The 15,550-nt window shown below is 42.0% G+C and overlaps 2 protein-coding genes across 2 annotated transcripts; both read right to left on the reverse strand.

The window, feature by feature from the left end:
* Positions 1-1,333: 1,333 nt before the first annotated feature.
* Positions 1,334-8,983, reverse strand: LOC137293585 (mannan endo-1,4-beta-mannosidase-like). The gene is made up of 7 exons (XM_067824220.1): positions 8,847-8,983; positions 5,869-5,920; positions 5,050-5,235; positions 3,503-3,929; positions 3,259-3,412; positions 2,803-2,895; positions 1,334-1,650 (listed from the first exon to the last, which is right to left on the reverse strand). The coding sequence occupies exons 2-7, from the start codon at positions 5,915-5,917 to the stop codon at positions 1,393-1,395; spliced, it is 1,167 nt and encodes a 388-aa protein (XP_067680321.1). The 5' UTR covers positions 5,918-5,920; positions 8,847-8,983; the 3' UTR covers positions 1,334-1,392.
* A 551-nt stretch (positions 8,984-9,534) lies between these two features.
* LOC137295043 (uncharacterized) lies at positions 9,535-11,631 on the reverse strand. Its single transcript, XM_067826307.1, has 3 exons — positions 11,332-11,631; positions 10,805-10,929; positions 9,535-10,172 (listed from the first exon to the last, which is right to left on the reverse strand). The coding sequence occupies exons 1-3, from the start codon at positions 11,568-11,570 to the stop codon at positions 10,102-10,104; spliced, it is 435 nt and encodes a 144-aa protein (XP_067682408.1). The 5' UTR covers positions 11,571-11,631; the 3' UTR covers positions 9,535-10,101.
* Positions 11,632-15,550: the final 3,919 nt, after the last annotated feature.

The following is a 15,550-nucleotide window of genomic DNA, read 5'->3' on the forward strand; positions in this document are numbered from 1 at the left end:
TAGATGAGATGGTAAAACTACACTGTGCAAAGGAGTTTTATATAATTTACAACCTTCTAGTGCTATTGATAGATCTATATAAATTATACAATACTATTAAAAATGTAAGGGATGTTCCATTTATGGCAATTATCTGGGAACCACGTTGTATGAACGAATATGATTTAGAAAATGATTATTCAAGTCGCAACGTGTCCAGACATCTGTGTTTTGATGATGTGCACACGGAATTTACACTGAAATGTGTCAGTGTGTTACTGTCCATTTCAGTAATAAAATGGACTGAAGTTCCATCAAACATCGAGTTATCGTTTGGGAACGATTACCTGAGCGTTGAGTCAGATCGAGTTCAGTTACCTCGGAGACTCTCAAAACATACATATTTGATCTTAGCAACCGTTGTAAGAGTGTTATTAACGTGTGTATCCAAACCACTGCTGATAGATGTTATAAAGCTACCATGTTATTGTGTACATAGCACGAACCTTGTCGAGAATCAACTATTCCTGTTCAGCCAACTTCTACTGTCTGCTTCAGTAAATCACCTCATCATACTTAATCGCATTCAACCTATCAAGGTTATCGGGCAACCATTGAAACTCTCTTGAAAACGGATGAAAATGAAGTGTGCATCCCCTCTTTCAATAGTGCGCACTCCATTTGTCTAAAAGCTGTATCCGTATCTTTTGTACTGGGACTTTTGTAACTACCCTGGTCTCGTCTCTTCTGGTTGAATGTTCTGACATAGCCCCGTGCTCCTTTTCTGTGAACATGTATTCCCAAGAATCTATATGAAGTTGTGGGGAATGATGAAGATTGAGGACAGTTCTTGTGGACATGGCACATCTATCATACGGTATAGGGAACATTTCGACATGGATTGTAATGGCGTTGTTAAGCAAGTGGTTGAGATAAAAAATGTGTTGGGCGCAAATAAATCTTTGGCGCATGTCGTCTTAAAAATGTACCACCATCACTATTACCAGTTTTTTAAGAACGAATGTGTTACGAAACCGAAACCGTGGTCAAAGTGCCTCTCAAACTGGAGAAGGGCTTCACAGAGCTGTAGAATGACTGGACAGACATCGGCTACATAGATGGAGCCTGCATGCCACATGCTGCCCCACCTTTAACGGATCGACCGTCAAATTTTCAGTAAGACTTGGTGTCTGGACCAGTCGTCGTTGGTCAGATGTCATGAATCGGATGAATCAAGGCTTAATGTGGACTTCCCTCACATGCCAAACATGCCCGTTGGATAGACGCCATGTGGGTGACCTTGTTCGCGGTGCCTAACAACATAAAATGACAGTTACAATAAAAATACAAAGACTTAAACAAATGTCCCTACATGACTTTAATTAGTACCCTTTACACCATAACACAAATCGATCACAATTGAAAATTGACTGTTCCCCCGTTGCTGGCGTCCGTCTTGCCCTTAAGGTAGCGGAGGCCGGCGTTGATGACGGCGGCAGTGTCTTCGTCGTTATCTGTAGCCTCCTGCTTGTACTGCCATCCCCATGCTCCAGCATACCCATAGTAGTAGGCATGGTTAAACTGTTTGCTCGTAGTCCACCCGTCACCTTTCTTTGCGCTGAACTCGGCGATTACAAATGGCTTGTCCAGACCATAGTCACTCGCGTGATGCTGGAACAACACACGAATACTGCATAATTTTGAATATAAAAGCTCACTCATTAATATCCCAGCTGTCCGACAGCGGCCTGTAAATAATCGAACGTGGATCAGACAAGTCGGTGATTATGAATAGCGTTCTCGAATTGAATGGCTAGGTCAATAAGCCATCTCTTCTATTAAGCCACACCGTAAAGATTCGGGTTAGAAATGGTCTTCAGTAATCCATACTTGTCGTAAAAGCGACTAATGAGATCGGCTGGTCAGGCTCGATGACTTGGTTGATACATGTCATTACATCGCAATAACGTGGATCGATGATCATGCTGTTGCTCACTGGATTGTCTGATCCAGACTCGATTATTTACAGGTTCAAATTAAATATGCTTTATGGTTCAACTTCTTTATTATATAAGGTCACGACGTTTCGAGACAGTTCCTAGTCTCTTCTTCAGGTGAAGTGAGGGTAAAACTAAAGGGATGTAGTATATATACACAGAACAGTAGACAGATAACAATGGGTAACAAGATATACAGGTTTCTATTAATTGATATACAGGCTTCGATTGATTGATGTACAGGCTTCAACTGGTGTAAGGCTTCTACTGATTGGCGTGCATTGGGTAGGTAAACACCACCGTCTCTTGTTTACTTATTTACAGGTTGCCACCATATAACTGCAATATTACTGAGTGTGGCATTTAACAACAACAAAGCAGGCAACCATCCAAGCAGTCTATTACGTCACCTCTTACAACAGACATAGGATGTTAAGAACCCATTGTAACACAAAATTCCCGATGGCATCATTATTTCTGTTTGAACTAATGGAATTTACAAGTGTCTTGTGTATCTACTGCAAGCAGATGGTTGGCTAAACGATTACATTTGCAGAAATTATATACAGTGCTCTCCACATAACTTGCTGCCAAATATGCATATTTAATATAACTGAAAAGGGGACTCAAAGCAAAACCGGAGTCTGTCTTGGAAAACAAAATGGTGGCGTGACGTTTCCGGTTCGGTAGCTGTATCAGCCCGTAGAACCCCTACCAATCGGAAGAAAAAGAGGTGACGTTATCTGAGTATTCAGTCGTTGGCGTATTAACATTTTTACTTTGGTAAGCTATTTATAGTGTCTACATATGTGATGGTAATACTTACTCCTGCTCCGTAGAAGGGGGAGATCTTGTCATAGTGACACTGGCATTGATCTGCCTTAGCATAGGTGTGGGTAGAATAGAAGGAGAGGACACCCTGCAACATAAATGGAATCTGTTCAACACTGCAATCGGTTGTGTCCCGGACAAGCCAGCTAGTGGTTGATATCATGAACACCAGTCGATGTCAGCAGGTCACTGCCACATCGCCATTGGAACTACTCAATGTTGTTTGAGGTGGCCTTGAATAATGAGTTAACCAGCTCCAAGTTTCATCAGTTAAACCAAACAGTCATGCTTTGCCATAAGCGGCATAGAATCATATTCGCAAGACACAGTCCGATCAAACAACGTTACTGGAAACAAAGTTTGACCCAAAATAGCTGAATAAGCTAAATCAGATTGAAAATGTTGTGTGATATGATGTAAAATGTAGGGGGTCAACATATTCCCCTCTTACCTCTTGTTTTCCACCAGCTTTGCGGAGACAGCTATCTTTGTAAAGATTGTGAGAACCAAATTTGTCTGTGTTGGAGATTGGGTTCCAGGACCCGGATGTGATCAGCGCACCGCTGTCTGCCTGCTTGATACCATTGGCCACGTGGTTGAGGAACCTTAAGAACAAGAGCAGGCAGCATGTAAACAATCCCAAACGAAGGTTAGAATAAATCAACGTGCTTTCATATACTGTTTAAAGTGTTTACCTTTGAAGATCCTGAGCACTGTACGTGGCCCCAGCAAAGCCCGCTCCGGAGTTTTTTAAGAAGCTAGTATCAAAGCAGCTGTCCCCTCCATGATCTTCGATCTTAATGACCCCTTCCATTTCGTTTATGATGTCCCAGCCTCCCAGAGCAATGTGGTTGCCCAGAGCCTTCACCATCGGCTGCAAAGCCTTCTCGATGTACTTCTGTCTCTTGTTGTCGTCGGTGATGATGCCTTGGAGCTTCCAATGATCGGACTTCTTCTGGGCCCCATTGAAGAGAGCAAAGAAGACCAGAACGTTGTTAGCCTGGGCAACGTCAAGGATCTTCTTGAGGTCACTGATGAGCGTTCCATCCTTGTCTGGACCCTGGGTGATACCGTTGGAGTCTATGTTGGGTGTAGTCTCGCAGTTGTCATGCACGAAGATGCCTTTAATGAAGTGAGCTGATGTTGTGATGCCACGGCGAGTTCTAGTTTTGCTACATCTGTATACCATTTAGACATGGATCAACTAAACATGTAATCATACGTATGAGTGCGTGCATGCGTGTGCGAGCTCTGGGAGATAGAATCTATTTAAGATATGGACACCTTATTCCAAATCGTTATACTGACTTTCCCGAGTCGGAGCCCTTTCCACAACACGACCTTGACGCTAAGACTGTTGTTAATCTGTGCACAACCACGCGTGAACAGGCTAGTTATGAAGCCCATTCTTAACACAGTGGCTACGACGAAAGTTAAGAATTCTTAGTGCTACGAACGTTTCGAGAATAAGGTCCCAGATAACCAAAGACCGGAACGGAAATTCAAGTTTTGGGCGCTGAATGTCGAGTGCAAAGCAGAGTACCACCTGAATAGCCTTTTATAGATCTTTGGTGTGAGGCGGCCAGACAGCAGAACCCAGACCTTCCGCTTCCCGAGCAGCCACTCTACCCACTTGATCACTGAGGCGATGGACGATGATCAATGCCATGGGGCTGCGGTAATAGGCTAAGCCTGAGCAACCGATTGCCCACCCATACGATACGAACGGGATAGTATGAACCCATTTTGACCTTAACGCGTTGGATAAATCTATGTTATCACAATTACTGATGAAACTCTACATCGAACACCGAAATAATGACTGCAGGACTCAGAGACATTACATGGAAATGCAAATGTATGTCACTGTGTAAGTTGTCATGGAGATCTGTCTATCATTAGCAATGCTACTTCAGCTTAAGGATATGCTATTGGGGTATGAGTGAGTTGAGTTTTACGCCGCACTCAGCAATGTTCCGGCTATATGGTGGCGGTCTGTAAATAATCGTGTCTGGACCAGACAATCCAGTGATCAACAGCATGAGCATCGATCTGTGCAATTGGGAACCCATGACGTGTGTCAGCGAAGTCAGCGAGTCTGAGCACCTGTACGCGGTAGTCGCCTCTTACGACAAGTACAGTCGCCTTTTATGGCAAGCGTGGGTTGCTAAAGACCTATTCTACCGCGGACCTTCTATAGACCACGGGGCCATGGGGAGTATGAAATTGGACAGGAACTCACGTATGGAATTTCCTCCGTTGGAATGAATCTGTTTGATGTAGTCAGTGTATTTGGAGACTCTATAGTTGTCGAGCTGGTTGTTGCCGAAGTCGGTGCCGAGGTAGACCCAGGCGGCATTGACGCCACTCAGGAACACGCGTGTGCTGCCTTCGTAGAAGTGATCACCGCTGATACTCAGGCGACATACTGAAGAAGCGTAATTACATCTATGAAATTGGGTTTATAATGTAATGTAATGTAATGTTTATTTATTATTTATTATAGGATATTTATATAGCACACATATCCATGCAACTTGTAAATGCTCAAGGCGCTGATATTTTCCTCTTGATCGTTGCATATTCATCTCAACGGCAGCATAGTATTATCAGTCTCAACTCCTTTGGGAACATACAACTCTTGCACCCACTAGTCTCACGGAGTTATTGCGACGTTCCCATCCTAACGAAGTACCCATTCACAGTTATTTGGACTGGGCCACTTAGAGTCCTTTGTCCTCGTTTACTGCACTTTGCTATATCCCACTTTACTGGGTGTTTGCATGTAACAACCATCTGATCGTATACCAACGCTAATGTAATGTAATGTAATGTAATGTAACCTTCATTGTAAGTTCTTTTAAATACCCTTGCTAAGACATCAACGGTACCAAATACGGTCATTCGATGACACATCATGTCATTATATTTCTGTTGATAGGAAACAGATTATATGATCTTTATATAATTTTTAAACGTTAAAACCACGTCCCTAGACATTTCACTCATCTTGATCTGCCTGAATGTTGCATGCCCATCCGTGTGACTAAATCATACGTACCTACGTTATGTACTGAGAGACACAAGAGCGCCAGCAAGAAAGTCTTCATTTCCTACAAGATCAACATAACATGCATCGTTGTTACCCGGATTATCAACATAACATGCATTGTTGTTACCCGGTTTATCAACATAACATGCATTGTTGTTACCCGGATTATCAACATAACATGCATTGTTGTTACCCGGTTTATCAACATAACATGCATTGTTGTTACCCGGTTTATCAACATAACATGCATTGTTGTTACCCGGATTATCAACATAACATGCATTGTTGTTACCCAGTTTATCAACATAACATGCATTGTTGTTACCCGGATTATCAACATAACATGCATTGTTGTTACCCGGTTTATCAACATAACATGCATTGTTGTTGCCCGGTTTATCAACATAACATGCATTGTTGTTGCCCGGTTTATCAACATAACATGCATTGTTGTTACCCGGTTTATCAACATAACATGCATTGTTGTTACCCGGATTATCAACATAACATGCATTGTTGTTACCCGGTTTATCAACATAACATGCATTGTTGTTGCCCGGTTTATCAACATAACATGCATTGTTGTTACCCGGTTTATCAACATAACATGCATTGTTGTTACCCGGATTATCAACATAACATGCATTGTTGTTACCCAGATTATCAACATAACATGCATTGTTGTTACCCGGTTTATCAACATAACATGCATTGTTGTTACCCGGATTATCAACATAACATGCATTGTTGTTACCCGGTTTATCAACATAACATGCATTGTTGTTACCCGGTTTATCAACATAACATGCATTGTTGTTACCCGGATTATCAACATAACATGCATTGTTGTTACCCAGTTTATCAACATAACATGCATTGTTGTTACCCGGATTATCAACATAACATGCATTGTTGTTACCCGGTTTATCAACATAACATGCATTGTTGTTGCCCGGTTTATCAACATAACATGCATTGTTGTTGCCCGGTTTATCAACATAACATGCATTGTTGTTACCCGGTTTATCAACATAACATGCATTGTTGTTACCCGGATTATCAACATAACATGCATTGTTGTTACCCGGTTTATCAACATAACATGCATTGTTGTTGCCCGGTTTATCAACATAACATGCATTGTTGTTGCCCGGTTTATCAACATAACATGCATTGTTGTTACCCGGTTTATCAACATAACATGCATTGTTGTTACCCGGATTATCAACATAACATGCATTGTTGTTACCCAGATTATCAACATAACATGCATTGTTGTTACCCGGATTATCAACAAAACATGCATTGTTGTTACTCGGAATATCAACATAGCATGCTTGAGACTATGCCCAGACTATCAACATCGCAAGCAGTGTCATGTGTAACCTTGCATACCAACATAAACATCCACTCTCAAGTTCAAGTCTTCTGGGAGGTCATCACATAGACCTACATTTTCACGTCTCCTGTAGAAAGGATGGGGTAGGAGAATTACCAACTGTAACCACGCGTTTTCCCGTCTATTTTTTAGGGTTGCAGGTGTCGACACATACATACAGTCTTACATGCTACCGGCCTGTGCCTGGACAGGCAGTGTAAAGGAAGCAGCGGCCAAGTATTACTGACAGTATGACAGTGTTTCAAACAATACTGAGTCGAAGTTTATTTAGACAGGTACTCGTGAAAACAATACTACACCTGTATTATACCTGAAGAAGAGACTAGAATCTGTCTCGAAACGTTGTGACCTTGTATAATAAAGAAGTTGAACAATAAAGCACTTTTAGTTTGATTCCTCCAACTTCTAAAGGCCTTTGAAACAACTAATACTAGATTGGATATTTATTTATATAGCGCACATATCCACGCACTAGTGCATGCTCAAGGCGCTGGTATTTTTCCCTCGATCACCGGATGTCAATCTCAACAGCACATCGTATTTCAATCTCAACTCCCTGGGGAGTATACAACTCTTGCTGCCACTAGGCGCACCGAGTTTATTGTGGCTCTATCATCCTAACGAGGTACCCATTTGACAGCTGGGTGGACTGGGACACATAGTCACAGCACTTTGTCCAAGTTTACTGCACGTTGCTGTACCCGCAACTAGGTGTATGCACGTATTCATGTGGCCACCATCTGGTCATATACCAACGGATTTGTGGGTTCTTTTAAATGCACAGGGTTGTGTACTGTACACTAGGGGTTGTGACAACACTGAAAGAGTCTGCACACAAAGTTGACTCCAAGGTTTTTACACCCGGTCACAGGTGGGCTCGATCCCGAAACCTCAACCTCAACCTCAACCTCGCTGGATCACTAGCCTGGCGCCTTAGCCAGCTCGCTCACCATGCCCCATGCCACCATACTACACCTGTACACACTCACACACGCGCACGTCACAATAGAAGTGATACCACTCCTTAGCCCTCAAATCTGTGGCAATCCTTTGGAATGGATATATGTTACAATCAATGTCTACAATCAGGCAATGTGTACAATGACTGAATTATTCAGTCAATGTGTACATTGCCTAACGAGCGCAGTCATTGTGTACATTGCCTAAAGTTTTCAGGCATTGTGTACATTGCCCAATTAATTAGCCCAATTATTGTACACAGTGACTGATTGTTTAACAGGGATCATCCAGATGGCGAGATTAAAAGAAACCTATGCGATCACAGAATGAAACCTGTATTGCACGTTAGGCAATGTACACATTGACTGATTAATTCAGTCATTGTACACAATGCCTGATTGTAGATACTGACTGTAACATATATATGATTAAAAGGAAACTGCACTTCAACATACATTCTAAACTATGGAACCGGGATCACGAATCATTTTTCACAGTAGAGAGCGGTCATATAATTGAAATACTGTTCGAACAGGATAAAGCGAAACCCGACTTGAACTTTAAATTCGAACAAACAATTGCACGACGCATTTCAGGAGTTTTACAGTTAGACAAACGGCTACCTTACCTTGAAGTGGTTCCAGATATCTGGCACGGGCTTGTCAGTGGTATTTGTACTGTTTATATTATATAATACAAGATAACCCTAGTGTCACAAATAGCCTTATCTGGTGGTATGTTTCCCGTTAGTCAAAGAGATAATCTGTGTCTAACGTCTGCATTCTACAATTACCAAATATGGCAACGCATACATTTTTTTATTCTGGAGTACCTACACAAAATGACAGGGACAGTATAGTGTGGTTTGTTTTGATTTTTGATTTTTATATTTACAATTTTTTCACTCACTTACAGGTATGGTACATGGAATATAAGATAGTCAGTACTATTTCTTCAGGAAGAGGTTGCTGGATAGCACCATAATTTCTTAGTTGTGGTATGTATGTATGTATGTATGTATGTATGTATGTATGTATGTATGTATGTATGTATGTATGTATGTATGTATGTATGTATGTATGTATGTATGTATGTATGTATGTATGTATGTATGTATGTATGTATGTATGTATGCATGCATGTATGTATGATATATAATTACTGTCTGCAGACCATAAGTAAATTGCATCTGTTATCTGTTTGGTTAGGTTTTGGTACCTTTAATCCACCATGTTTAGGAAGAGACGTAAAAATGTCCCCTTTAACTTAGTCTGGCTTGTAAAGTCTGATGTTAATATAAAAGACTGTAGTCATTATGCAAGATGCATGAGATTTAATCACAATTAGGAATACGCATGTACATGCAAATGAATCAGAAATGTGACTTTTCGATGTAAAGTTTACTGGTCGATTCAACAATTATAATTTTGTCTATGTAATATCAGACACCACGTAAGGGGGTTCGAAAATGGGATCCGTGGTCGAGAATGCCACTATCGAAAGATTGTCATCCACAGGCGACTCATTGTCCATGCTTGTCGTAAGATGCGACTAACAGGATCGGGTGGTCAGACTCTCTGACTTGGTTGACACATGGCATCGTATCCCACTTGCGTGGAACGATGCCCATGTTGTTGATCACTGGATTGTCCGATCCAGACTCAATTATTTACAGACAGTAGCCATCTAACTGGTATGTCGCTGAGTGAGGCGTCAAACAACAATTAATCAATAAATCATCATTTTGGTACGCTACGTTCACAGTGAATACTTTTTCTGCGCTGATTAAGGTGAAGGACATGTGTCCAGTGCTCAAGCACAGTGTTTGCGACCCAACACGAGTTTCCATTACACGTGGGGCGTTCTGTAGTGACGTCGGGTTATTAGTGTGGGGCTCCCTTCACAAACTCATAGGTGATTATCTCCCCGTCACTGGGGATGTAGCAACTGGAACCTGCAAATGAACAAGAACTTTCTTTTTATATGTGGGTGAGATAATTAGTGACACGATCAACAATGTTAAACAACGTTCGGTCATTCATTCGCATATGAAACACATGTACTTTATGTCTTATGAATGGCTTACACATGTTTGTGGTCCAGTAAATAATCGAGTCTGGACCAGATAACCCAGTGATCAACATCGTCAGCATTGATTATCATATTTCGGACATGTGTCAACCAACCAAATGTGTTGGTTCTAAATGGTATGTAGCTGATCCATAGAATGCATATTATTGACAGCTTCCTGTTTTATAGAAACAATACGGAATTGCAAAAATAACTGATTGTTTGCTTTTGTCTGAATAATGTTTCCACAATTAGTCTTGTTGTTTTAATGTCTACTGTTTGTAATACTAATACTAATAATTGCTAAGGGTTATTAATTTAGACTCTAAGAGGCATAGCCTCATTTCCTAATAACTTAATGAAGTAATGACGTAATGCAGTAGGCGTACAACTGATCTGTCTCCTAACAAATCCCCTTCCGCTGTCAATCCCTAAGACACCATATTGTTTCTCCTTTACTTTAATTCACCACACATGCCTGCAAAACTGCCTGAACATCTACTGTCGCCAACTTACCTAGGGGTAGAGATACGTTATCCTGATTTTTGATGTGCCACCATGTTTCATGTTTGGGATAGTTGGCCTCCACGCCATTGATAGTGTCAATGTAGTAGCCATACGTCCCATATGACGCGCTGAACCTGTAGAGAGATGGTGAGTGAGTTTGAGTATTAGACTGTTTGTCAGCAAAGTATTGGGAATGTAGGTATTGCCTACACTTACGGCTTTTACGAAACTCACAAGTACGTGGACCGTCAACAACTATAAACATTATTGTGACGTTTAAGGAATTCGAACCATCGACCATCGGCTTTTCCAACGCTGACCGGTAAATAGCCTCATAGAAAAAGACCCTATCTTAAGACCATATTGCAAAATTGACATAAACTACTGTGCCGATTACAAAAAATCCCTTTTCAAACATATGTCATAAGTGTTCCTATCAATAAGGCTGCCTCGGAGGCCATTGTATCGAAACAGCTGGAGCAGACCTTGAGCTGAATTGAATTTACCTTCAGACATTTAACTTAAATAACAATGACCTGAACTCTTCACGCATATCTGCTGCCTTCTGGAGGAAGACGATGAGGTGTTGTTGGTTCATTACGATGTTCACAGAACTGCTGAAGTTGTAGCCGCCAAGGAAGTTTTCTACACGCAGGGTCACGTTGATCACAGGACCACAAGGTCCGCACGGCCCACACGGTGGGTCATGAGGACTGAAACACATATATGGATGGTGACTGAGGGAGGGTTTACGCCACTCAAAGCAACATTCCATTGCGGGAAACACTGGAACTGTTGCCCCCACGTTAGGGTTCAAGACGAGTGACTGCGTTATCCCAGACAGATCCATGTATGGAAGAAAGGAACCATGCAACCATAAGGAGGATCAAACCTGGTTTCGGCTGTCGCAACCGCATGGATTATCAAACCCGACATGAAGGGGGAATACACCATATGCTATGTAACAATTATAGAACAACCCTAAACCTTATAACTACATCTGGAAAATCAAGTATTTCAACATTCCGTGTCTCAAATGCATGATCAATTAATAACAAGTCAAACATTAATGCAATTGCCAGAAAAAAGGCTCAAGTCCACAATGTATTTATCGCCAAGACTGGGTCGTTGATCAAAACTAGTTCAAAACAAGGTCGCTGTCCCATGCCCAATCTCGGGGTCAACGCCTGAGACCTGCATGAGTACTGTTTAAAGCGCCGATGAACCCAAGTCTCTCAGTCACTATGGGAACCAAACTTAGGTCATCATCGTGGACAACAGAACGCTCGAACCACTAGGACACCGTAAATGCATTGGACTTACAATTTACATGCAATGTACTAGTAGTTTCTTTACTTTCATCCGTTTATCCATTTAACACGTTTCTGTATGAACAACTGACGCTTCATGACATAGTTGTGAGAAGATTCTTACCATAGTGTCGTTGCCTTAGTTGGTGTTACTGTTGATGTGGTGTCGTACAGAGAAGCACACAGACCTATGGCCACAAGAATAGCATACCTACCTATGGCCATTGTTCAAGGACAGGTGTCTGGCTGCAATGCATTCCTTGGTTGTTTAAGACGTTTATATAGACCTGCAGTTTTGACATCATCACCTGACTGGGCGTATCCATCGTGTGATTATGAATCATAAGTGGTCCTTGATCTCTATTTCATATAATATATTGCCGACTAAAAACATCTTCTTTCTCATGGTGATTAATAGCCATGCACGTGCTTCAGTTCTGACGGGTGTCCTGAAATGGTTGAGACTGCTTTGAACTGGTTTGACCAGGAGACACGTTTGTCAATCGCGCCAGGCTTTTCTAATTCGGTTTAAGCGTGGGTATAGCAAACTTACATATCGTTTTTCCTGTAACTCATTAAGGTCAGGAGCCACATATGTGCGGTTTAGGGACTGTTCACAATTTCATAATATATCGCTAGTGGGGTCGTTTGTGTGTGCGTGCGTATGTGTGTGTGTGTGTGTGTGTGTGTGTGTGTGTGTGTGTGTGTGTGTGTGTGTGTGTGTGTGTGTGCGTGTGTGTGTGTGTACTGGGGGCGTATGGAGTAGGTAGGTTCTGGAGGGGGGTTGGGGGTGGAGGAGGGGTGCATTAATTTTGTACATGACACATCCACATTGTACATGCAAATCCAGAAAAATAATCATCATCCCCTTAGCGGTAAATTCAAGAGTCTGTGTGCTTGATCTGAGACGTCAGCAGCAGGTCATTGTGGAAGTTGCAATAGGTCAAAGGGGGATATCGCAGTTCGTGGCGATGTCAGGAATCAGTTTCATGAGGTACTGTAGTTGGTCTGTTCTGTTGTCTTGGACTTTGGTGTTCCATACATTTAACAACTGGCTTTTATGCGTCATCAAAGATTTAGAGAACGAATGCCAATGCACCCTGTAGTTTCAAGTAACTGCCATTGTGACCTGTTGGAGTCACGTGTGGAAACAATGGTGTAGATTGTAGAGGACTGCACAGGTGGCAGATATGGTATTGCTGTATACAAAGTTGAACTACATCAAGGAGACAGTTTAGACTCTCAGGATCACAAATGGGTTCGTGCATCATCTGATGATCGAAACATTATCTTACACCATCAGATCGTTTTTAACTTGTATCGCTATATGGTCAAGAGCACCGCACCGCACCGCACCGCACCGCACCGCACCGCACCGCACCGCACCGCACCGCACCGCACCGCACCGCACCGCACCGCACCGCACATACTCCTTCAGCCACCCTATTGCAGTTAGTGGCGGTATGAACTGTCATGTAAATTTAAAAGCAATGGGTATTAAATCAAATGCGTTCTGTATATGCTGGGATTATATACTAGCCACATAAAGAGACTGTACACACGGAAAATGTGAATATAGGCACACAGTGTCTTTATATATAAATGCAGGTGTAAACACAGCAAGTATTGGAGACAATCAAACGCTCATGCACGCGCCAGTGGACGTGACATCATTGATAGTGGGCTGCACGCAACATGTAAAACTCAGAAATTGTTGTCACTGTCGATAGCTTGACCTTTGGTTATTCAAACGTTCACAAATTCACATGTGAAGTTACATGCTCATAATGCTAAGATTAACATATATTCAACGGCATGAATCCATTGCAATGGTTCGAACAGCACATTTCCAGTACCGTCACAGCACGATATCTGCATTGGTCAGGCGTGATCGAAACAATGACAAGGCCGACCACCCCGCCCTGGGCGTCCCCGAACAGCGACGCCAGGACAAGACAGAGGGGTTCGAGTGACAAATTTCCGACACAGGTTCGAGACGGCAGTGACCACGTCAACGACCATCCAGGACTGCACCGTATCCATCACAACAGGCATCGTCATTTTGGATTCGACCATAACGCCCTGCTATACGTCCCATTCTGACACAACGTCACCAGGACAACCACACACACATACCCTTTCGTGACTTTCTGACTTCGTCGTGTGCCCCCTTACTCGATCTTGAACTTCTGGTGTCATCGTTACGGATATTGTTCATGTTCTTTTAACATTTTGTTGTGGTCCGGTACCTCAGCTTACAAAGTGGCAGCATCATTTCGCTTTTGCTGTGCTGTATTCCATTTCTGAATGTATTTTCTGTATGCACAGTTTCTCCATGTGGCTAGTATATAAAGAAAAATATAACATAGACGGCCTTTGATTCATGCGGCAAGTGAACAAACAAACAAGTGACAAAACCCTGCACAGTAAATTAGCTTTGTAGCTAGTGTGATGCATGGTTCAAGCGCTATATTAGCATTGAAGGTTGTCACCTCATTATTTGCAAGTAAACTATCGGGCACAAGTAACTTATCACCTGATGTTGTGGCTCATAAAGAAGACACCAACACACATATGATAGAAATATTGTTTATTACACAAAATCCACGGAATCAAACACAAGAGACGCGGGGTCAACATGGTCTTTACCTTTGAGCAGTCAAATGTCCACGAAGGGTCACAAGTCGTGTTCTCTGCTGACCACAAATCCCGCCCCATCCGGATGTAGCGGTCTTCAGTTGGCGTAGTAACCCTTGATCTACCCGTTTTTGGCGGTCTTGTGTTTAGCCTGTCTGTTGGTAACGGCTCAACATGTTGCATGTGGTTGCATAGCCGCAATTGAAGATTCTTGCTTTATGATGTGCTGCCCCCATTTCTGCCATTTCGACTTGTGAAAATATTTCTGTGATGTTCTCATTGATACAATTGTGGTCGGGTATATTCAACAAAGTCCATTTGTGCTGTTTCTTAAATGTTTCATGCCGGCACGAATTTCACTCAATCACGGTCATAATAAGCTTTGCTACTCGACCACAGGATGTGTTTGGGCGAATGTCTTCTGAAAACATTTCATTTTATGGCAGTAACTGTAATTACGAAAACGTAAATGTAAATAGTTTCTTTTGCCCATTATATTTGTTTGGTCAGTCGTAAAGTTACTCAATCCCTGGATATTACTAAATCCAATATGAAACGACTAGCCATGCCATATATTCGTTATGCAATACCTAAATGTTTGCACGTATGTCACACAGGACATGTATATAACATGTATTGTTTTCATTCAGTAAATGTTCGAGTAGACAACTTCAAGTGTTTAGCGTTGAACCTGAAGAATTTACGATGGTATTGTGTCATTATTAAGACTGATTTATGGGCTAAAAGCTTCAGAATACAAATATACGTCAAAAGTAATATGTTTAATGGGCCTCGTATTTTTCCCTCT

The sequence above is a fragment of the Haliotis asinina genome, chromosome 8 (genome assembly GCF_037392515.1).
Source record: "Haliotis asinina isolate JCU_RB_2024 chromosome 8, JCU_Hal_asi_v2, whole genome shotgun sequence".
In the NCBI taxonomy this organism is placed as follows: Eukaryota; Metazoa; Mollusca; class Gastropoda; order Lepetellida; family Haliotidae; genus Haliotis; species Haliotis asinina.

What these genes read in the sequence shown, in the direction of transcription:
- LOC137293585 (XM_067824220.1), bottom strand. Translation starts at nt 5,917, where the DNA reads ATGAAGACTTTCTTGCTGGCGCTCTTGTGTCTCTCAGTACATAACGTA. An exon ending in TCTCTCAGTACATAACGTAG is followed by an intron (nt 5,236 to 5,868) that starts GTACGTATGATT and finishes ACGCTTCTTCAG; the next exon opens with TATGTCGCCTGAGTATCAGC. An exon ending in AAGCTGGTGGAAAACAAGAG is followed by an intron (nt 2,896 to 3,258) that starts GTAAGAGGGGAA and finishes TTTATGTTGCAG; the next exon opens with GGTGTCCTCTCCTTCTATTC.
- LOC137295043 (XM_067826307.1), bottom strand. Translation starts at nt 11,570, where the DNA reads ATGGAATGTTGCTTTGAGTGGCGTAAACCCTCCCTCAGTCACCATCCA. An exon ending in GATATGCGTGAAGAGTTCAG is followed by an intron (nt 10,930 to 11,331) that starts GTCATTGTTATT and finishes ATCTCTCTACAG; the next exon opens with GTTCAGCGCGTCATATGGGA. An exon ending in TAACGTATCTCTACCCCTAG is followed by an intron (nt 10,173 to 10,804) that starts GTAAGTTGGCGA and finishes GTTCATTTGCAG; the next exon opens with GTTCCAGTTGCTACATCCCC.